Source organism: Opisthocomus hoazin, chromosome 14, assembly GCF_030867145.1.
Source record: "Opisthocomus hoazin isolate bOpiHoa1 chromosome 14, bOpiHoa1.hap1, whole genome shotgun sequence".
NCBI lineage: Eukaryota > Metazoa > Chordata > Aves > Opisthocomiformes > Opisthocomidae > Opisthocomus > Opisthocomus hoazin.
Genome location: NC_134427.1, coordinates 10962426 through 10985805, shown reverse-complemented (window position 1 = coordinate 10985805; position 23380 = coordinate 10962426). Strand labels below are relative to the sequence as shown.

Below are 23380 nucleotides of genomic sequence, written 5' to 3'. Positions count from 1 at the left end.
TCAGCACTGGCCCCAAGGCTGCTGCAAGCAGAGGGAAAGCTATGAGCCCGGGCAAGCAGAGCAGGACCAGCCAGGTCTCACTCTCCCATCCTCAGCATGAGGCTTTGGAGAAGTTTTACACCATGTTTAAGCTCAGAGCAACATCTACTTTGTGTTCCTCTTTATTTCCTGGGTTCAGGAAACAAACCTGCTTGTGCAGCGTAAATAATGCAAGCGGGGAAAAGGGGGCCGTGCCAGAGCTGTGCCAGAGGCTGTCGAGCCCGGGGCTGGCAGCGGGTGAAACGGCACCCGGGTGCAGGTGGTTTGGGATGCTGGGCTCGAGGAGTGTGGGAGGAGGACCCCTACTTGTACCCAGAGCTGTGCCCCGGCCCCTCACTGCCAGCACAGCTCCGCTCAGGGACAGCCGGCTGGCAGCCTGGGAGCCTGCAGCGCTGCCAGCACCGGATGGCACGGAACACCTCGTGTTTCCAGTATTGTAAACCAAGTAAGAGAATGAAGCCGAAATGCAGACACGTAAGCCTCGAGGAGGAGGAGGGGGAACAGTGAAGGGGGGGATGCAGTGAGCGAGGGAGCGACACAGCAGGGCTGGTCTCAGCAGGGTGAGCGCGGAGCTCACTGCGGAGGCCCCAGGCTTTGCACCACGCAGCCACAAATGGGCTTTCGGCCGAGGCTCTGCACCAGCAGCAGGGACGAGGTCAAGCAGCCAGGGAGGGAAAGAGAGGGAAGGAGGAGCAGGGATTAGGGATGCTCATGCCCGGCACTCACCTGGTGAAGTCCTCCTCCCCGATCATGTGCCGAGGGATGGGCGAGTACCGGGAGGGGGTCACCTGGGGAGGGACGGGGTAGGCAGGCTTGTTCTCAACACTGCCCAGGTAGCCCAGACTGGAGTTATGGCTTATGTGGTTGTCAGCCAAGGCTGAGAAGGCTGCAGGGGAGGAGAAGGGCATCAGGAGCAGAAATCCATCCACAAAGCAGATGTGGAGACCAGCCCAGCATCGCCCGCCGCCCCAGCACGCTCCGTCCCCACAAGCCCTGCGGTGCTCGGGCTGCCACGCCAGCGCCCGGCGGCGTACGTACTGCTGGCGTAGTCGGGGGGCGCGTACATGTCGTTGAGGTGGATGTTGCCTGGCTTGGCCACTTTCAGGTACACCATGTCGGAGGTGTTCTTCAGGGCAGCCACTGCCTCCTCGTGCCGCACGTCCTGCAGGTTCGTGTTATTCACCTGCCGGAGGGAAGGGGCTGGGTGATGGCCACAGGCAGGAGGGCAGGGGCCGATGCAGCCCCGCGGGAGTGGAGCAGTTTCCCGCAGGGTAGGTGCCGCAGTAGCTCCAGAGACAGGGTCCCATCTCCGTGGGTTTAGTCCTTCCACCCGCAGCCGGTGCTGTGCCTGCCCCTCCCACAGCACTGTCCCAGCGGGGACCCCAGGGAAGGGGCATGGGGCTGCCGGCGGGAGGGGTGCTGGGGTTCGGGGTTGGCACCGTGGCATGGCAGAGACTGCCCGGCTTCGCCCTGCGACGCCGCTGCCGGGCATGGGGCTTACCGCGAGCAGCCGGTCGCCGATCTGCAGACGCCCGTCCTTCTGGGCAGCGCCTCCCTCGATGATCTTGGTGATGTAGATGCTGTTGTCCCCGGGGATGTGCTGGTTCCCGATGCCCCCAGCGATGCTGAACCCCAGGCCTGAGGGGGAGCGAGAGGGCAGGTGAGGGCTGAGGGACAGACAGATGGACGGAGGTGCGGGCTGGCACCACGGCCCCTCTGCCTCACTGGGCTTCCCACCCTGCCCCAAACCTGGCAGGCAATGGGCCACCCCGCTGCTGTGTGGGGACAGCCCAGCCACTGTGCTGTGGGGCTGTCCCACACCCTGTGCCCCACAGCACTGTGCGGCATCCTGCACTGTGGTGGTGCCACCTTGCACCTCACATCCCCCATGATGCTGCCTTGCACCCCGTGACATCCCACACCGAGGGGTCACCCCACACTGTCCCGTGGGGCAGCAGGAAACCCCGGTCCTGTGAGCAGAGCGAGGGGTTCACCTTTGGGGCCCTTCATCAGGTTGACCTCCATGATGGTCTCTGGCGGGGGCTGTCGGCGGCGCACCACGAGCCGCACCACGGGGCCCGCTTCCTTCAGGGCCTCCACGGCTTTGCTGTGCACCACCTCGGAGACGTCCACGTCATTCACCCGCAGCACACAGTCGTTCACCCTGCGGGCACAGGGTGGTCCTGAGCTCCCCTGGGGAACCACCAGCCCATGCCACCCTCCTTGGACACCTCTGCCACACTCCGCTGGCCGTGCAGACCCTTGTGTGAAGGAAAGCTGCTCAAGCTGGCCAGATCCTGCCCTGCCAGGGTGAGAGTGGGGTCCCCCCCAAAGTGGGAGGCAGCGGGTCTGGTCCCCACGGTGCGACCCAGATGGAGATGGGAGATGAAGGGGAAAGGCTGGATCCTACCCTGGGCTGCAGGAGGAAGAATGGGAGCCGGAGCCTGGTGCAGGGAGGGGAGGAGGGGTAGCTGCAGATGGGAGGCTGGTGGCAAGGCACTGCGGCCATCCCTGCACTGAGGGGACCTGGCTGTGGGGAAGGGTTGGGGCGGGCTGGGGACCTTGGCAGGGGACAGGGGCAGGAGCTGCCTAGAGGGTCCCTGGGGAGATGCCAGGTGACACCGTGATGGGGCTGCTCCCCCAGCCCTGTACACTCACCCCAGACGGCCGTCCATGGCTGCCGCTCCCCCGGGGATGATTTTGGTGATGAAGATACCTGGATCATCTGGAATGTGGGGGTTGTCGATTCCTCCCGCTATGCTGAAGCCGAGGCCGGAGTTACCCTGTGGGAAATCAAACACCGCGTCTTTTCCCCGCAGGCCACTGCTTGCTGCTGGCCCTCCCAAAGCAGCTCTCCCTGAGCCGTGGCTGCCCAAGGTACGGGAGCCCTTACAGCATCTGTTGCGCCCCAGGGTGCCCGGCTCAGGGGGCAGAGGGATGCACGGCCGGAGGGGAGGCCGGTGCTCATCAGCCGAGGGGCTTGGTACAGCAGCACGGAGCAGCGAACAGATGGAGCAGGAGAGTGGGAGCCGCCGAGGACCTCCCTCACTGCCGCGTCTCCACCAAGAGACTCTGAGGCAGTCTGTGAGCTGGGGGAAGAGGGGGTGGTCCTTGGCGGAGAAAACCTCCCCTTGCTGGCTGCTCCCCAGGAGGAGACACCGATGCTGCAGCCCGCACGGAGCAGCGGGGCTTGTGCCAGTCACCAGCATCCCACCCCTGCCCCCCTGATGCAGCCCCCGCACGAAGCCAACCCAGTGACCAGCAGTGCTGACGCCAAAATTTGTAGGATTGGGTGAAGGGGGCTATCAGGATGGACTGGGGTCTCCACTTCTGCCTCCTCTTCCTCCTGGACATGTTTGGAGCATCACTTGAGCTTCGTCCTGCTGAAGTCTGCCCAGGGGGGAACACAGGTGCCATGCCAACTCTCCAGCCCCATCCCGGCAGCATCCCAGGATGAGCGGCCGTGGCCCTGCAACACCTCTCCTGCTCACAATATCCCCATTAGTGACACACTCACAGGCGCTGCTTCCAGCTCCGTGCCTGATGCAAGCGGACAATTCCTGCTTTTTTTGCTCTGCCTTGAAAATCAGATGGCTCCTCGCCTTGTTTTCTCATGCGGAAGAGCTGACACTTAGTCACATCCTATCGTGCCCGCCTCTCTCGTACACAAATGGGCTCGGGCCAAGCACTCTGCTGCCTGCCCACGGCCCCAGTGCTCAGTTCTAGGTGATGGGGAGGGCTGCCCTTCTGGGGGACCTGTGGCCAGGAGGGCCACACCAGAGCTCAGGCTCCCCAGGATCATCTAGCACCAGCAGCCAGCTGGGGCTTGTGCTGCTCCCCAGCAATTTTGGCTCAGCATCAGCTCTTGTGGCAATGCAGAGGTCCTGGCTCTGACTTTATGCCACTCATGACACAGCACGTGGCATCTCTGGGAGCCACCCATGCCTTTCACTACGCAACACTCCTGGATGCTCTCCTGCCAGATGGAATTTGGCTGGCACATGATGAGGAGGCACTCGACGGTGAAAGGTCTGAAGCCGCTCTCCTTCCCCTAAGCTGGATTCTGGTTGCTCCGTGTCCAGATCAGAAAGGCTGCTTACTGTCACCAGAGACCCAGCCTGGCCCCAGCAAGGCAGGTGAGACTGTGCAAAATGGTCTCCAGCCATTCGTTGTGCCTTTCTATGGAAGTGTATGCTCTGACGCTAGCTAAAAAAACCTTGCAATGATCCAGGAGGTGATTATTTTTATTTTGTTAAAAATTGAAATGGAGTTCAAGGGATTTCGTAGCTGGCATCAGGGTTGATGCAGACGCAGGGGCAGCTCCTGCTGCGGACACATAAATGGTGGATAAACCCAAAGCCACATCCCTCTGCAGGTGCTTTTTGTGCAGTAAGACAGGGCTGTTGGATCCCACTGGGGGACAGGGGAAGGGGAAGGACCGGGGTATGGTCCATGCTGGCCCTGGCTGCTAAGCACTGAGATTTCCTCATGGTTTTTCGCTGCCGGAGAGGAAATTGCTGCCTGGGGCTTTGAAATGGGTGCAGCAACGAGTGCTGCCTCTCTGTGCAACCCTGCCAGCTCTCACCCCTGCTCCTACTGTGGACTGAGGACAGAGGATGCTCTAAAGAATCCCTGAAAACAAGGGGTTTGCCTCTAAATTGGGCCTGGAGTGAGAAGCGCTCAGCCCAAAAAGGAAGCATCCCCTGGGCTGGTTTCGTCAGGCACGCCGGGGAAGCGGTGGGTGAGGCGGCAGCCCCAGATAACCTTCTGTCCACCCACCTCCGTGATGCAGAGCCAAGGGGAGGAGGGAGATGACTAAAGGCAGAGAGGAACAGAATAACGAGCGATGCGTCTTCCCCTGTGACGCTGGCCACGTGGCAGGGCCAAGCCACGCGGCGCGGCAGCCAGCTGGAGGCAAGGTGTGCCATGGAGCAGCCCCCCACCCCGGCCATCCTCACTCGGCAGGGCTGTGCACACCTCTCCGAGCAAACATGGGGTCAGCTTTTCCTGCTTCTTCTCCATCCCTCCACCCTTGCCACTCCCTGGGTGCCAGGGGAAAGCCACCCCTGCCCTGCACGGTGCCAGCTTGCCTCTGGATAAACCCCATCCATGGGGGGAGCTTAATTTTAGCCACGGCCGGTGTGGTGCACACTGTCAGGTCTGCGTTGCCAACAGACAAGAAAAGACTCGGGTAGAAACTCCCAGCTGCAGAACGGTTTACTAGGAAAGCTGTCCTTGCCGCTTGTAATCGCCGGGCCGTGTACCCGGGAGTGATGGGGAGTCTGGTGGCGGGGAGGCATCGGCCCACCATGCCCGGTTGTGGGGTGTGCCCGTCCGTGCAGAGCTCCCGGCACCTCTATTTTCTGGCAGAGGGGGTGACCAAGAGCCTCCCCCCCGCCCACCCCCCGTCCCGGCTCTGTGCTGGTGGGTTTGTGGGGGCAAGGGTGTGAGCGAGGGAGGCGAGGGAGAAGCCCTCCTCCCTCCCTTCTGGAGGGGTCTGCGGCAGCGGGGGCAGCGGCAAGCCCACCTCTCCCCATGCTGCAGGGCCATGTGCGTAAGGCAAGCGTGACACCCCCAAAAGCCTCCTGAGAGAGCGGGGAGCAGAGACCGAGCTCTCCCCATCAGCTGGTGCGGGGATGCGGGGGTGCCGGCTGCGCTGGTGGGCGGGCGAGTGGGAAGAGGCTGCAAAGGCTGCCGGTGGGTGAGTAAAGGGCACTTACCCTTTCCAAGACGATCTCCTCGTATTTGAACATCCCATCGCTGCCATTCACCTGGGGAGAGGCAGACAGCGCGTTACGGCTCTGTGCCGGTTCCAGGGGAATTTGCTTTTCCCCTCTGATAGCTGAATATTGAGAATCCAACCTAAAAGCTGCACCATCATCGCTGAAAAAAACCTTAAATGCAATCGCTCGAGCCTGCCCTGGAATTAAACCGTGCACTGCTTTTCTTTCTGGGCATGAGCCAAAGCCCACTGACTTTAATGCACTTCAGCGCAAAGCCTTTATTCTCCCAGCTCATTTCTCCAGCCATGAAAAGGAACACAACCGGAGGCACAAAAAGAAATAACGCCTTTGTTACACAGCATGTAATTAACCTCGGGAATTCACTGCTGCAGGAAGGAAAGAAAGGGGGTCAGTCCATTTAAAGGAAAAAAAATAATGTCTGTACATAATAACATAATAAACATCCTTAGCAGCTTATATCTTTTAAATCTTTTAGTAGCATGACTGTGTTAATGGGGAATTCAGAATAATTTATTCTACCAAATAAGTCGGGTGCAAAGGAAACGAGGTGTGAGTGTGGGGCACAGTAAGAGTGGAAAACATTGTGATGCCCTTATATCAAAAAAATGGTGTGGCCTGCCTCAGTGCTGTACACCATACTGCTTAAAAATCTGCCATAACCAGAGCGTCAAAGCAGGACTCTGGGAAACACACAGACTTGAAATGAAAGGCATGTAACTGTAGGCTGTAAAATAAGAACTGGTAAATGTACAGGTCAAAAACTTCTGTTTTCCCCACAAGCAACAATGCACAGGAAAATAAGGTGGCAGTTTCACTCCAGGTCATCAGGATCAGGCCATAAACAGCTGCTGAGGTCTAAAATTTAGCAGGATTTGCAAAGCAATTGGCTATTGGAACATCCAGAGCTGTTACACTCAACAGCAACAGTTTTGGAGAGGACTGGACCCAACCTCACAATCTGAGTGACTCACAGAATCATAGGTTGGAAAAGACCTCTAAGATCATGAAGTCCAACCATCCACCCAACAACACCATGCCTACTAAACCATGTCCCGAAGTGCCACATCTACACACTTTTAAAACACCTCCAGGGATGGTGACTCCACCACCTCCCTGGGCAGCCTGTTCCAATGCCTGACCACTCTTTCAGTAAAGAAATTTTTCCTAATATCCAATCTAAACCTCCCCTGGTGTAACTTGAGACCATTTCTTCTCGTCCTATCGCTAGTTAGTTGGGAGAAGAGACCAACACCTGCCCCACTACAGCCTCCTGTCAGGTAGTTGTAGAGAGCGATAAGATCCCCCCTCAGCCTCCTCTTCTCCAGACGAAACAGCCCCAGCTCCCTCAGTTGCTCTTGATAAGACGTATTCTCTAGACCCCTCACCAGCCTCATTGCCCTCGTTCCGCTCAGGGAATGAGGGACGGGACACAGGCAGGTCTGCACGGCACGGCCAAGGTGGTGGGACCTGGGGCTCAGCAGGCAAACGCCTCTCCCGTCATGCAGCCCTGCCTCTGCCTGTGGCCCCTGGACAACACGTAGGGCTCCTCCTGTGAATTTTACATCCATCATTAATTGATGGCTTGTAGATCGTATGGATCCACTTTCTGTATGTGCTTTGTATCCCAAATCGGAGCTGCCATGGCTTTGTTTGGACACAGGTCCCCTTATCCAATGCCAGCACGTTGGTTGTGTCCTGCTTGCCCAGCTCCCTGCTATCCGACCCCGTGTAGGCACAGTCCGGCCATCCTCCAAAACCCCACAGTGCTGGGTTGTAAGATGGAGGGGACAGCAAACATCACTTATGCTAAAGCCATCATCTGACACCATGGAAGGAAACTCAGTGAGGTGGCTGTAAGGCCCTATTTATAGGGAGGAAGAGGAAACAGGAGTTTTTCTAGGTGGGAATAATCAGGTGCCCAGGTGGAAGAGCAGTTCTGCATCTGGGATGGGGCCGTGCCACCTGCGACACATGCACCCTCATCCCCTGCCTGGTTCAGCCCTGGTGAAGCCAAAGCAACCCCACACCCTGCAGCGGGTACTGTGCTTCAAGAAGAATGAGGTTGGGGAGCATCCGGAGCTGAGAGACGGGATGGGGGCTCCAGGGAACGTGGCCTGAGAGGGTTGTCCCTCCTCAGACGTGCTCCATGCCTGGTGCCTCTCTCTCAGCCATGGGAAAAATTCAGGGCACGGTTCAGGGTCAGGACATCCAGATGCTCCAATATTGGGATGCTCTGATCCTCCCAGCACATTGGGAAAGGCTTTAGACAGCTCTTCAACAGGACGCTTCAGCAGAAAAGCACCGGGTGTGGTTTGATTAACCCAAGCAGGACCCTCGAAAGCCTCGGAGGGACAGGGACATGTGGCCGGCGCCACCTCCTGCCAAGCACTACCCTGGGCCGAGCTCCCATGGGCAGGGTGGCATCGCTTCACTCACCACAGGCTCCCCCTCTGCCATGGGTTGCCCTTCCCTCCTCGCACCCTACTGTACTGACTAATCCTCAGTGGAGCCGGCTTGCTGGCCCGCGCCGCCCTCACAGCCTCCCTCGCCGCAGCCTCCGGGCTCATCTCGTCTCCGCAGTTGGTAGCCTGGTGCGTGGGGCGCGGCGTTGCCTCTCCCCGGCTTTCCAGCAACTCAGAATCCTGGCACCCTTCGCTACTACACACATTGTCCTCTCTGCTTTGGCATTCAACACAGTTGCCACACAGCCAGCCATATGCACACCCACGGCCGCAGAGGAACAGCGCATACATACCTACAGGATGGGGATGTGCAGAAAACTCTGACAATCTGTGAGCCACGGAGAGAGCCAGCAGTGCACAAGCCCCGCCAAGCAAGCAGCCACTGCCAACAAGTGCCCGGGGTGCCGAGACGCAACCCCATCAGGCACCCCGCTGCCAGGCAGGGGAGTTCGTGGTACCCCCACTCCCCAAACCTTGGGGCTGCCAATGCTGAGCGCTGTTTTGCATCGCTCCCTGAAAGTGAGCAGTGTCGGTGCTCGTGCGGTGTGTGCTGGGAGCAGCCTGCTCCGGCTGGGCATGCCAGGGTCAGCCAGGCCTGACCGTGAAGTTTTAGCTCTGATTATGTTTCCAAAATTCATGCAACAGAATGCCAGTTAATTGCATAAGGAAGCCAAATGGAGAACTTAATATATACCACGTAACCAAGGGAACGAGCCAACAAAGCAAACGTTCCAGCATCGGAAAATTGAATACCAGTCGCTCACTGACGGCAAAACCTCCCTGTGGCACCCACCAGAGCCGCCACGACCTGGCTGTGCCGCAGGCTGTTCCCCCTCTCTTTCGCTGGTGCCCTGTGCTCCTCCTCAGCTCCTGTTTGCGGCCGTCTCAGGGCTACGGGCTCAGTGGGTCCATTGCCCCCGAGCACGAGGAGCACACCCCACCCTGCTCCCGACTCCCCAGGTAACACCAGCAGAGCTGATGGGGTTGTTGGGGGATAATTAGCTGTTCCCAGCGCATCCCAATCCTAAGCACCGTCTGATTTCTCATGGAAAAGAGTAAGGGTATTTTTTTCCAAGCCGTTCCCATGCAGCAAGCGCACCTGAGGCTCAGAAAGAGGCCCCCTTCGCTGGCCTTCGCTTCCCTTTGTGTTTTGAGCAGCAGGGAAATAGTTAGCCATGATGACATTTAAATCATCAACAGAAGGCTGCAGAGTTAACACTCATTTGATAAACAGAAGAGCACACACCTTCCAGAGCTACTGCAAGCTGTCTGCAGGCTCTGCCGGCCAACACTGCACCAGCGCACGTGGAGTGAGTGCGCTTTGCAATTTGCTACAGAGTCAGGATTTGGGGTTTTATTTCTTTTTTTTTTTCCATAAAAAAAGGAGGCCAAATTTAGAAGACTAAGATGGGGTTACTCAAACACAACCCAAAGAGCCCACCAGGCTGCAAGAGCAAATCACCTGCAGGAAGGATAACGCTGCCCGCAGCCGCTTTCGGAGCAGGATCCAGCCTCTGTCTTGTGGGTAGGATGTGATGGGGACAGGCACCGGCACCTGGTGGTGGAGCAGCCATGTACTGACATAATGAAGAGAGTCTGAAGGCTGGAGGGTCAGCCCTCGGTGGTGTAAGCCAGACCTGGGGGTGCAGGGCGCCTGGCGATGCCCCACACCCACCCAGCGAGGGGAAAGGAGAGCACCCCCGTGCTGGGGCAGCCGGTGCGATGGGCACCTCCCCGCTGGCACGGGCACCTGCAGCGCTGGCGATGGAGAACTCTCCCTGCCTGCACATGGCAGGGGACCCGGGGAAAACAGGTCAAGAGCTCCCGCCCTTCACTTCCACATGTCTTGCCACAGCACCGAGACCTACTGACTCACTTCCAGCTAGTCTCCGTCCTCAGCCCCCTCGCGTGTATTGCCCTTGCACACAGAGTAAATAAATGCTGTATTTCTGGTCAGCCTTTTGCCAGAGGGTCGTGGGGACGAGCCTGCTGCGCTCGGGCAGAAGGAAGGGGAGTGAAGGCTGACAGCCCCAGCATGCAGCTGGAAGGGCTCCACAGCCACGCTGTCTGCAGGAACTGGTGTGCCACCACCAGCACTTGGGACCAAAAGGTGAGGGCGGCAGTATAATTTTGGGGTTTTTTTCTGCTTTTTCAGGCTTACGAGCAAGTTTTGCTCTGCTCAAAGGCACTGGACCATGGCGGCTATCTCTGCTGCCCCCCTCCCTGCAGCGACTGCAGCTGGGGATCCTGCTGCAGAGTCAGTGCCACACAAGACGGCTGCCTCTGTGCTCACTGGTGGCAGAGCCCGGGGCTCCCGTGGTGCTCGCTGGCCAGGATCAGGCCTCAAACGCACTTGGCTTCCTCAGACCTGGCTTTCAGAGACTGAGGAGGTGCTGGCACCTCGCTGTTGGGCAGTGCGGCACTAATGGAGGGCTCCAAGGACCCAGGTTATGAAACTGTCAACTCCTCAAGGGCTTTGGAGTGACCTCCCCTGTTCACTTTGGGACTGCCTGGCATCAGTTGCCATGTACCCAGGGCAGCAAGACGTTGTTTCAGCTTCAGAGAGGCAGCTCAGAAACACAGAGACCCCGTCTGCCATGGGAACGGTGCTTCCCACCCTCTGTCTCCCCGCTATGGACCTGCTGGGCAAAATACACCAAGGGGTGAAACTGTGAGCAAAGACCTGCAGCTGGCATGGGTGATGCCCCCTGGCACCCTTCAAGGGATGCTTTTAATACAGCAGGAATTTTATAAGGATTTATTTGGGTTTTTATACCCTGGGTGTGCTGGGCTCTGCATGAGCTGCAGGCAGCAGAGCTGAGCCCTGGTCCCGGTGCTCAGTGGGACCTGGTGCTGCAGCTCGTACCTTACGGTGCTGCTGGTGCCACATGCTCTTGGGGATGGAAGTGGGTGGACAGAGAGACTGAAATGTGGAGCTGACTTCTTGATAAACAGCCGGGGCCAAATTCAGCCCAGCAGCTAGTCCAATGAAATCAATGGAGCTAGAACAGGAAGGAACTAGACTACATCCATCTGTTTATCATTAAGGAAAGCACTGAATAGTTAAGTAATTAGATTCTGGAAGATGTGACTTTAACCCTTCCAAATACATACTGTACCAACAGGCTTCAGCTTTTGGGTTTGTAAAAAAAAGTGCTTCCAGATCTGCCATTTTTGCTCTTCTGCAGCAAGCCCTGGTGTGGCTCCTTTGCCGGCCTGGGAAACTGCCGAACGGGAGGTTTTGGGGAGCGTTTTCCCTGGAGCCTGAGGAGCCCAGTACCCCGGAGAAGGAAAGAATGAAGCAGGGCTCACTTCTGTGCTGGTATGACATGAAGTAGAGGGCAAGAGGTTTTGCAGGCTGGAGGTTGAGAAGAATCAAAGTGAAAAAGTCTCCCCTGCTCTGGGCATGGGCTCCTCTGGGCACCCCGCAGGCACCACACGCCTGGGCAGGGGGCTGGTGGTCCCTGCTCTGCGCAGCAGACAACAGCCACAACCTGACCCTTCCTTTTGACCACCGCAGGGCAGTTCCCCCGCAACATGTGCGGCTGGGGTTGGATGGATGGGGTAGGTGACTGCCATCCCCAGGGAGATGCTGGTGCCTGCCAGGGGTGCAGAGCAGCCCCAGAAAGCCGGACAAACCCACCCCTGGGGGCTGCGGGAAGGGAGCTCCCATCCAGCACAGCAAGCAGGAGCTGCAGCCAAGGAGCAGGGAGAAGGGGCAGACAGGGATATGGAGCTAAGCAGGAGGAGAGAGAGGGGGTGGGAGGGATATGGAGTTAATGAGACAGAGTGAAGGGAGGCAGCTGGGAGGGCAGGAGAGTGGGGTGCACTGTGGTGGGAGGAGGCTGCTGCTGGGCCCATGGGTGGGCTCCCTGCTGCTGGCTTCTGCGGGGCTCGGGAGCCTGCCTGGGGTGACAGAGCCTGTCCTTGGCCCTCGGGCTCACCTCTCGCTGCCCTTGGTCACACAGGCAGGGAGGAGGGACAGGCACGGCTGGAGCCTGGTGAAGGTGGCTGCAATGGTGAGCAGGCAATGTTCCTCCAAGGGAGGGAGGGTACAAAACAGATGTGAAAGTAGACTTTCCATCTGGAAATACCTCCCTGCCCTGCCCACAGCACACCCCTCCCTTGTCCCAGTACAACCTTGCGGTGTGTCCTTCCCCTCCAGCAGACATCACCTGTTTTCCAGTTCCCTGTAGAAATGCACCAGCTGGGTGAGCACGGAGAGCAGACTGCAACACGGAACTGCCCCGCAGCCGGGGTGCCCAGCTCGCGAGAAGCCTCCAACCCCACAAACACCCTGCCATGCCATCTGTTCGGAGAAGGAAACCTCTGGGGACAGCAACTCTGTTGTGCCACGTTCATACAAGGCTGCTGGACCCAGAACTACCATAGTGAGAGAGGCACCATCACCTTCCTCCCAGGTGGCTTCGGTTCAGCGCCCAAGGCATAATTTAACCACACAGCCAGGTTTGCAGAGGTCTCGGCTGGGCTTCTCTTCCTTTTTGTAGCCCTGCCCAACCAGCCCAGCACAGCTCTGATGTGCACTGACCCCACCACAGGCTATGGGCTGAGATCTGCAGTTCTTTACAAGGAGGGTTCAATCACCAGAAGTCACTGGCAGTCCCCCACCGTGACTCCAAAGACAAACTAACGCCAGCTCTGAGTAGTGATGTCGCTTCATTAATGTGAAAGGCAGCTGAAATTTGCTGCATCAGAAGAAAACCAGGTGCAAAGCACCCGGCCCTGGCAAGCTGTCAACTGAGCTTGGGAGCACCCCCCGAGCACGGAGCCAGTGCTGCAGAAATCCATGCTGGCCACCCTACTCCCTCCATCCCCCCGTCAGGAATGATTCACAAATGTTCTGGGAAGGGGTGCAGCAGCGTGCAAACCCTCTCTGCAACAAACTGAGGAGGATTATCTTTCTACTACGCCAAGAGTGCCAAATGCACTGTGGCTGCAAACACTCACAGTTGCTAAGTACTGCTCAGATGCTGGCAGGCTTCACTGGGAGAGGAGCAGAATCTGATGGGCCCTGCTGCCCTGAGGACCAGGGGATGCGATGCCAGCGAACGCCTGGAGACCCCTGCCTCCCTCCCGAGGGGCTGGGGCTGCCGGAGGGGGCTGAGGCAGTGCAGGAGGGTGAGGGATGTCCCAGCAGAGCCTTGCAGCCACCCCGCATGGGAGGCTGAGGAAATGGCTGTGTGGCTAACCCTGAATGCAGCCAGCCCAGCTCCCCCTGCTCCTCTGATGCCTGCTTGCCCCACAGTGTGCCCCTCAGAGTGCCTTGTACCCTCCCTGTGCTGGAGGCCCCAGCATTGCTCGCTGCTAACCTCGGCTCTGCTCAGTGTCACCCAGCCCCAGGGAGGTTCGGGGGTGAGATGTGCTGCGGGGAGGTGGTGCAGGTACCAGGCTCCTCTGCCACCTCCCCAGGGCCTCCTTGGGCTGGAGGAGCCTCTCCTGCACCATTGCCCAGGGAAAACACACCGCTTGTTCAAAGGAAGCAAAACAAAACCAGGAGACTTACAGAGAGCCCTTGTTCCAGCGAGTCTGTGTTCACGATGATGGGAGCAGGGTTGGCCTGTGAGGAGACAAAAGCGGGATGTCACTGAGCTGAGCGTCGAACCCAGCCCTTCGCAGTGCGCTGCCTCTCCCCTGCCACCACAGACCCTCCAGGCCGGGCAGAAGAGAGCAATTCAGCATGAGCTCCGCTCTCCTCACTTCTCCATAACCTGACAGCCCGGGGACAGGAGCAGAGCCGCAGCACGGCTCCGGGCGTGGGTCCCCTCCTCAGGCCTGGTGTGTCCTGGACACCCCACGGCCTCAGCTGCGGGGAACGAGACAGAGAAGACTGGAAACGCTCCCTGCCTCGGGCCAGAATCCCACCAGCACTAAAATGTATTTGAAATGCACCTTACTGAGGGATTAGGAAATAGGAGGAATGGGGAAGTCCTGAGGGGGGATATGTTGCCAGCAGAGCAGTCCTGAGACCCTCACGCACCTTCCAGCAGCTGCTGCCGCCCCCCCAAGCACGGGGCCGCCACGCCCGGGGAGAGGGGCAGCGTTTGGTCCCTCGCCTCGTTACCCCCGGGGGGAACCCTCTGCTCGGCGGCCTCGGCTCATCCCCCACACCACCACCCGCCGTCCCCCTCCCTCGCGGGGCTCCCCAGAAACCCCTCTCTGGGTCCCCCTCCCTCTGGGCTGCCTGCTGCTCGTTAGCTCTTTGCAGGTCGCAGCAGGGGCAGACGCGGGCCGGAGCGGGCCGGGACGAGCCCTGCGGGACAGGAGGGAGGCCCTGCGGGGCAGCAGCAGCCCGGGCCGAGGTCCCGCAGGGCAGGGGCCCCTCCCGGGAGCGGCCGCGAGGCCGGGGAGGGCCCCGCCCCCCGTCGGCGGGCCCCGCGCGCCGGAGCTGTCCAGCGTAGCAAGCTCCTGACGGCGCGGGGCCCCGGCAGCCCCCGCGCTGGGGCGGGCGTCCGCCTCCGAGCGGGAGCGGGGGGGGAGCGGCAGGGAGTCAGCAAGCGGAGGTTCATGGCAAGGCCGACAGTCCTCGCCAGCACGCAACAGCAGGCGGTGCGCACCTGGCAGGTCACGGGTGAGCCGGGATTCACACCGTCACTCCGAGGCCCCGCGGACAGCAACAGCCGGAGCGGGGCGGGGAAACGCTCAGGGACACGAGCTACAAGGGGAGGCGAACCCTCTGACTTCGGGCATCAGAAATACCAGGGGCAGGGGCAGGAACGAGCCAGTCAAGGTGAGGGCTAGCGTGGCAACCAGCAGGAACCACTGCCTGTCCAGTAACGTGGGTGGTTGGGCTGCACAGCCCAATGGCCTCTGTGCGTCCGTGACATTTTCACAGGAGCAGGCTACCTCCTCGTTGCCCTCCTCTAGGTTTCTACACCCCCGACAGAGACCAACCTCCTCACATAACCCAGCACGGCAGACCCTCACTGTCTCCTGTTGCAGCTGATCTTATTTCTAGACTTTTCACTCTCCTCATTTTGTAGGTGGGAGAGTTAGGGGTCAACCAGATTGTGGTTTAAATCTTACGCTGAAAGGTTCTGCTCTCATATGGATGGAGCAGGAGGTAGTTAGTTTGATTTATTCAGATGCTTTCTGATCTTTCCTGCAGCTGTAACTATTGGTTACAAAACCATAGTTTTTATGGCAATTAGTTCTCTAGCTCAGGCAAATATGACCACTTCCAAGCACTCCTGCCAAACCCCTCCCACACACGTGAGAGAATCACAATTTTCAGGTCCAATGTCTTGGGATCTCCATGGCCCAGAAGCAATGTTAAACTGGGAATATCCCCTCTCTGGCAGTACACAGTCTTTGTGTTTAATCCAGATAATTTGTGAGATAGCATATATTAAACCTGGCACTGGCTTTTATTAGTCCCCAGTGCAATTCTAGGAAGGGATTCCACATTTCAAGGCAAAAAAGAAGCACTTCTACTGCCAGCAATTAACAAACGATGGATGTTTGAACCTCGATGTGCCAGAGGCCAGCTCATATTAGATGAGCTTCCAGGAAGGATGCAGAAGAGGCAGCCTAAGTGAATGTAGCCCATCACGTGCCCCATGATTTATGACACAAATTCAACTCCATAGATGATGCTTTGGATCCTTCCCAGGGAGAAGTGCTCTGTATGATAATGTTATAGAGGCTTTTGCAGGTCCATCCCGAGTCCTCTACTGAGCCCCACTGCAGTCTCTTTGTTGAATTACTAATAGCCCACAAATCACACATCACATTGCCTCGCTCACACAGTGGTAAGCCCTAAGGACATATTTTGTCTAGCCTGCTCACTGTGCACTGAGCATCCTTCGCAGCCATTCCACACTAGTGATTTTTACATCTCAAAACACTGCTAGGAGCACAATTTCCCACTCAGGCTCCAGATGGGACCCAGGAGATGCCGAATGCGAGAGGCTGCTTAAAACAAAGTCACACATGGTCAGGAGGAATTCAGACCAGGAAATCCCCGCTTGCCTCCTGTGGCCAGCTATTCCAGCTACTACAGGAAAGGTGTTCGGACATTAGCTCTGACCTCCACTTGAAAATATTCCAACATTTGCACCTTGCCCGTTCTACTGCAGAGTCAGACGAGACCTTAGACTCAGAAATAAGCAAAGGGCCTGAAAATGAAAAGCCTCTGCCTCCCTCCATCACACAGGCACATGTACCGAGCCCTCTGCTAGCCAGGGGAGGAGAGAACATCATCATTTTTTGCTGGGCAGCAGGAACGTGCTGGTGAATTAACCATGCCCTCAGTTCTGTAGGGAATGGTAAGTAATTTATGCCCTAAGGAGCCGGGGGTTGCTGCATGCAGGGAGAAGAGGGAACAGTGCTGTGCATTCAGGTCATGTTCAACAGGGGCTGTCAGATCTCTCCCATCTAAACCACTTCATCACATTATTATTATTTACAAAGCCCTGTTTGTGCTTGGGGGGTTTACAAATGGAAAGAGCAGAGGTCCAAGCCCTACTGTGCTCACCCCATGGCAGCAGGACCACCAAAACCCAGCGGAGCTGGAGGTGCCCCAAACTCCCTCCACCAGGCAGAGGCGCAGGGGGCTGCACGGATCCTTATGCTCAGGGGCTGGAGGCTGCAGGGAAGGTGGGACTCAAAGAGGACCTTGGGGAGCGAGGGGGGTCACTGCACAGATGCAGAGAGACTGATCTAGGCGCAAAGCCAGCAAGGCAGAGGACAGCTGTTAGGAAAATCTGGGCAGCAACAGGAGTCAAAGGGAATAGCAGTGCAGGATGAGGTTTGAAGGTCAGGATTCAAGAGCTCTCTGGTCTCTCAAGGGCTGAGAGAAGCAGAACCTCCCATTCACCTGCGTCGAGGCACCAGCACTCCAGCACTCCACAATGGTCCCAGTGGCAGCCACAGTGTAGGTGCCAATGGCGGGAGCAGCAGCCCGTCTCGTGCACCCCCAGCGAGGGGCTGGCTCCCTGCAGAGGGGCTGGGAGAGCCTAGAGCCTGTCGGGGGGCAGCTGCCTCCGTGGCGAAAGCCAGGAGGAGGCTGTGAGTCTGCATGCAGGGCAGGAGGGACACCTCCTTCTCGACAGCCTGCAGTCCCCCCCCGGCTGGAGCAATTCCACTACAGCATGTGCGAGAAGCAGCAAGACAGCCAGCAGTGCTTGGACACACCTCAGGTGCAGGATGCGGCCTTTCAGAAACACCTTTAGATATCACCTCCGGGCAGTCATCTGAGAGGGAGCGCTGCCGTTCGGGTGACTGGCCTCAGCAGCCCAGGGACACTAACAGAGTCAGCTGGGGGCAGCCAAGCCCCAAACATCTATAGATAGCACCCTTCACCTCTGTTTCTGCTGCTGTCATCTGCTGAAGTAAAAGCAGGAAGTGCAAAACATGATGATTTTCCAAAACTTCCAACCAAAAGAAAAGTTGCCATTAAATGCATTTCCCCTAAGGACTGCTCTCAGGACTCGCATACGGGAGCGGAGCAGGGAGACTAAACTGAAAGTTCAAGATACTCTCGACAGAGCTGAAATCCAGAAGCTTTGCAACAGCTTGACATCATCCACAGAGCCATCATGGGGGTCAGCCCACAGAGGTCAGGAGTTACGTACCTCCTCCAGACAAAATAAATGTGCTGCAGATGTCCCAGGCCAACGGCAACTGGGTTGTGCCCACATATAAACCCACTTCCATCTTAACCAGCCACGGGACTCAAAGAGGAGCCCCTATAGCTGACAAATACCAGGCCTAATGCACGGAGCTGATCTCCGCAGGAGGCCAGTGTGCCCCATGGGTCACACACCAAGGGATGTGCAGGACAGGGTGACTATTTGTGACGCTGGGCTAGTGCATGAGAAGCAAAGTACTAACTTAACTCTGGTATTTCTGCAACTTTCCCAGATTGGATCAGAGTGAACAGTCAATCCGCCTTTGAATATTCTTTGCTTCATACTATCTGAGGTATAATAGTAACACTCAAAAGGAAATGGTTCTGGAGATACGTGAAATTCAGTCATCGCATCCTTTTAAAAGCTCTCAGGGTCAGAGGCTAAGAAGGGAGATGCCCTACAGAAGCGTATAAACAGCGTGGACACACTGGGCTGCTTGTAGCCCAGCTCCATCAGCTTTGATTTTTTTTTTTTTTTAAAAGGTATTAAACCATGGAGAAAGCTGTGCATTTACAGCTACGAAAGCAGTTGCTCTGTGGCACGATGCCTCGCTGCCAGACGCTAGCTGTGAACACTCAGGTACCGGCTCTGGGACGCCGAGGAGCAGTGCGATGCTGCCGCAGCAGCAGGGTCGACTGCGGGATGCCCAGGCACCGTCGGGCTCCTGCTGCTGGAGGGACTGGGTTTGCACCAAGCTAATGAATTAATTTCACAGGAGTGAGCCCGGGTCCTGTCGGTGCAGCACATACAGTGAGCCCATGCTCACCGCCGCTCACCCTGATCAGCCCCGACACGCTCATCTGCTTCGCGCCAGACTTCCCTGCCCTGAACACAAACGCTGGTTTTCCCAGCGCTGGGGCTGCCTCCTGCGCCAACCCAGAGCCCGACGCGCAGCTGCCAAAAACATCACCTCCCAAAGCACCTGAGAGGACACAGCTCCCCACAGCAACGTGTGGGCACTTCTGAGGCTGAAGCAGGACAGAAACCCACTCCGGAGGCTCCCCGAGCCCGAGGCGAGGGAGGGGACGAGCCCCAGCTCTGCCCCTGCGGGTGGGCAGGTGTGTGGAGCAGAGAGGTGCTGGCACCGTCCCCCCAGGCTGCTCTGAGCACACCCCCCCCCGATGCCTGCATGCCTACAGACCCCCTTGGCTTTCACCTGGCTGTGCCCAGGGAAGTCACCTCACAGACGTCCCGTTAAGAAACAATACACAGTACATCCCATACCGGACCGACGCCTGGCTCCCAGCTGGACCACAAGACCTAGAGCTTTTCCTACATCTCTATAGCAAATCCACCCTCTGGCCTTCCTATCCCTTCCCTTCTCAAGGGGAGAGGTACCACACTGCTGCCAGAGGCTGGTCCCCTTCTCATAGCTCCCTGTGCTCACCTCTTTTTGCCTTCATCTGCTCTTTACATGGCAGCCAGAGCCGAGGGTGCTTGGGAGCATCAGCGGGCTGCAGAGCCCTGAGGGAGAGCTGCATCCCTCAGGGCTGCCTCAGGCTGGGACAGCGAAAGGGAGCAAAAGCAAATGGAAGCTGGAAACTTCTGGAGGCTGAAGAATTTCATAGCCAGAGATGAGTCTCCCTTCCCCTTAACTGGGCAGGACAAAATAACTCTCTGTCCGTTTTTTCTCACCCACTGCAAGAGCAACCTGTTGGCTGGCACTGCTTGGGCAGGGCAAGGCAACACCGCCCGACAGTGTGCCTGCACAATGGGGAGCGACAGGCTAAGCCTGACCCCATGTCCTCGTTCTGCACAGCTCGAAACGTGGCATAAATGACAGAGGAAATGATGCCAGGGCTGACTATGGAGCTTACGGGTGCCCAGACTCCCTGCGTCGGTCCCGGCTAGCCAGGCACCGGCTGCTGCCCGTGCCCCGGTGCTCAGCTCCCAGCCAGCACAGCGGGCCACGGGCGAGAGCAGCCCTCCTCCCCAGGCTGCCTCTGGGAGACGGCAGAGCTGGGCTGCTTCGGCAGCGTGAGCAGGCTCCAGGGCCGCGGCAGCAGAGCCCCTGCCCCGCGGCTGCACCTCGGCACCAGCTCAAAGCACCGTGGCCATCCGGAAATGGGGAGCGCAAGACTTGAAAGGTCTCTGGTCACAAGGATCTTTGGCAAAGCTGCTGAAGTGCCCAAAATGTAATGCGAACACAGGCAGCTACTGAGGGTTTAATCTTTGTTTTGGTACCTTTTTTTTTTTTTTTTTTTTTTTTTAAAAGATTAAGCTTAAATAGGGACTGGAAAAAGCCTTCACTCAGAGGGGAAGGAAGAAAGCTTCCCCAAACAGAAGCTCTGCAGAGTCTAAGTTTCCCTTTAGCAACCATTAAGGCCAGTGTGTTCATACTTGAAAGTTAGACATCCTGTTCCAGGCTCAGCCCGCTAAAATGAGTGACCCAGTTTGCAGAGGTGCTGGGCTCTGGTAGCTTCCCTCTGACCTGGCGGTACCAAATAAAATTGACTCAATTCCTTTTTTCCACAGAAAGAGTTATTATCATCTGAAAGACTCACGTGTTTTTTTTCCCCCCTCTCAGACAAATACATACGTACAGGGGGAAAAAAAAAAAAAGAGTGAATAAGGGATGGTGTTAAAATAAGGATTTCTTTGGTCCCTGGGATTCAAAGATCCTGTTTTCTTCTCTTCAGTAAGCTCCAGTGCACACCTAGTTACAAAGTGTTAAGAAACATGTTTCTCTGGGACAAAGCCTCAAACTAAATTCCAGTTAATACAAAGATGACAAGAGGATATTTAGGGCCTGGCCCAGGGTGCTCTGAAGCAGCATGTGTCCCCAAAAATAATTACACCCTCTGAGCAGTCCTTCATCAAGTCCCATCCAAGTGAGCTTCTGCAGACTCAACTGTGAACTTCATTTCAAATTCAGGTATTCTGAGCTTGTTAAAAGCTGTATTAAAAGTTTTCATCTACAAGCCCCTGATGTATGTTCATAACATATTGTTGGATTTGCAATGATGGCCCTTGAGGGATCCCGGTATTATCCCATCTTTGCATGTGTTAAAACCAGCTGGGAGCATTAGTACAGCCCAGTGCACCCGCAGCGCTGGCACGACCTTACAGCGAGGCTTATGCCCATTACCAAATCACAGCTGCGGTGCTGAGCAGAGATGCACCGTCCCCCCTGCCAGCGTGGGGGGTTCAGGATGGCAGGCAGAGCCCCCATGCCCCAACCACATCAAGCTCCTCGTGCCCCAGCGCAGACCAGTGCTGGACCTGCTCTCCCCCAGGACCCAGAGACCACAGTCCCTTCAGAGAGCATCCTGCATGGGGCTGTGTGCCACGAACACTCAGCACATAGCCATGGCCATGGCTGATTATGACCTGATTAGTCTTAATGACTTCCTCTCTCTAAATAAGCATTTGCAGCTAAGGAAGGAGTGGAAGCTCCTCTCCTCCCACCACGGCATACGACGTGCCAAGGGGCTTACCCAAACAGGGCAGATCTCCAGGGACAGCAACGGCTTCTGCTTCACTTCCACCTCCCATCCACCTCCGCATCCAGGGTACTCGGACGGGACCTCTGGCATGGCCGTCCCTGGGGTTTCCTCTCAGGCAATCCCCCGTGGGACCCTCCTCCCTCGAGCACACCCTGAGGCCGGCCGGCAGATCCCTGCTGAATCCCCGGCACTGTCAGGACCGGGCTCAGTCAAGTCCCAGTCATGTAACACCCAAAACCACAGGGGAAGAGCCAGGTGGAAAGCGCAGCCACGGGGGTGCAGGGAGCATCCCCCTGGCCAGGGCAAGGGCAGGCGCTGCCATGGTGGAGGCTGAAGGTCTCCCTGCCACCCCCAGGTTCTTCATGAGGAGCCATCTCCTCCACATTGGCTACATACCTGCTGAAACCTGCCCATGCTTGGCCCTGGCTGCCTCACCAATGCGTTCTCCTCCTCTGGCAACGTGGCCGAGCCACATCCTCCCATTTTTGGCAGGTGCTTTTCCTCTTCTTCTACATGTTGCCCTGGTGGGGTCTCTCCCACCTATGTGGCTTTAGAGGCTGCTTTTAGAGTGGCAGCTACATCTCTACTATGGCCAGTTTGGACACAAGCTCTAGCACCTCTCCCTGTGCTGCTCCTGGTGTCCCTCCTGCAGCTCAACACCCCAAAACCAGCAGTGGGGTGCAGCTCTGGGGCCACGACCTGTGCATCTGGGCTGGCTGGCAGGCAGCAGTTGGTAATTCGGCTGGAGAGGAGCTAAACTCAGTCCTTCAACTCCCCTTTCCAATTCCAATATTAGTGGGATGTGTCAGAAGGGTCGGCAGGCACAAGCGCACAGCCCCTGCCTGAGGGATTCACATGCTCAAGGGAAGGGGAAAAGTCTTACAGGTGAATGAAGAAACCAAGTAGACAAATGTCCTCACCTGTCCACTCCTAAATGGACTCAATATGTTTTGGGAAGGAGCACTGAGAACAACTGACCCGCCTCAGCCCGGTCCAGGGGATGGGTGACAGCAGGACAAGGGATGGTCCGGGGTGGGCGAGGGGCACTGGCTCACCCGGCATCTGGATGTTAAGGCATAAGCTTCCCTAGGAGATGCACAGGGAGCGGGACTTCATAAAGCATTAACTGGGACCTGGTTCCAGCTGGGTGGCAGGAAAGGAACGTCAAGACCACTAAACTTATCAGCTGCCTCCCAGGTCTGTGGGACAAGGGGCCGAAGGCGGGTGCGAGGCTGAGTCTGGGGGAAGGAGAGCAGCTCAGTGCCTGGTTATAGCAACTCAACTGGGTGATGACGGCAGGATCACCAGACGGAGATGCCCAAGAAACAAGCTGAGAGGTGAAATCAGACGGAGGGAGATATATTAGGAACAGACACGCAGATTTACACATCATGAGTGAGGAGGTGACAAACAGGTCTGTGGGATGGGAATCAAACTCTCACAACAAGGGAGTGGAGTGTGATGAGTGAGGAGTGGTGGAGAGGGAAGACCCACCCGGGACTCCGGCTGGCAGGAGGACACGTTGGAAGAGATGGAGGGAGGGCAGGGGGGGACCACCAGCGACCGCAGAGCAGGGGCCAAGCAGACAGACGAGGTCAGGAACAGACAAGCACTATCTTCAGTGACGGAGCCAGACGCGAAGGGCAACTTTCACTACAGTTGCATCTACATTTAGGTTGCCAAAAATACCTTTCACAGATCGGCTGTCTGTAATTAAAAGGATGTCTCCTGTGCTCGTGACACAATGCAGAGCTCGTCCTGCCACGCGGGGCTCCGCGTGGACGCTCTGCGGGGGGGCTTTCCCATGGGCAGCTCCTCTCCGCCCGTGTCCTCCCGTGCCCTGCCAGCCCTGGGCAGCTCAGGCAGTGGTGCCTTCCCCCAAATGCACCTCCACGGCACAGGCACAGAGCAAAGGAGGAAAACTTCACCCCTTTCCTGTTTTGGCTTTTCTCCTTCCCTCCAAACATGGAGAATGCCTTCCTCTCTCCTCCTCCACCTTTCAGTGCAAAGATTTAGCTAATTTCTTCTATGAATAGCAC

At 57.3% G+C, this 23380-nt stretch overlaps 1 protein-coding gene across 9 annotated transcripts in view; it reads right to left on the bottom strand.

Annotated features, from left to right (window-relative positions):
- Positions 1-23380, bottom strand: part of DLG3 (discs large MAGUK scaffold protein 3) — a 78045-nt gene that overhangs the window by 26792 nt on the left and 27873 nt on the right. For 6 of the 9 annotated variants that reach the window (XM_075435289.1, XM_075435290.1, XM_075435291.1 and 3 more), the window contains 7 exons: positions 13770-13823; positions 5760-5810; positions 2698-2822; positions 2034-2203; positions 1541-1677; positions 1078-1222; positions 766-925 (listed from right to left, as the gene is read on the bottom strand). In XM_075435289.1, the coding sequence (XP_075291404.1) occupies positions 766-925; positions 1078-1222; positions 1541-1677; positions 2034-2203; positions 2698-2822; positions 5760-5810; positions 13770-13823 (842 nt within the window). Of the gene's footprint in view, positions 1-765; positions 926-1077; positions 1223-1540; positions 1678-2033; positions 2204-2697; positions 2823-2932; positions 3090-5759; positions 5811-13769; positions 13824-23380 lie in introns of those variants that run through there. The other 3 variants (XM_075435294.1, XM_075435297.1, XM_075435298.1) reach the window with 2 other exon arrangements.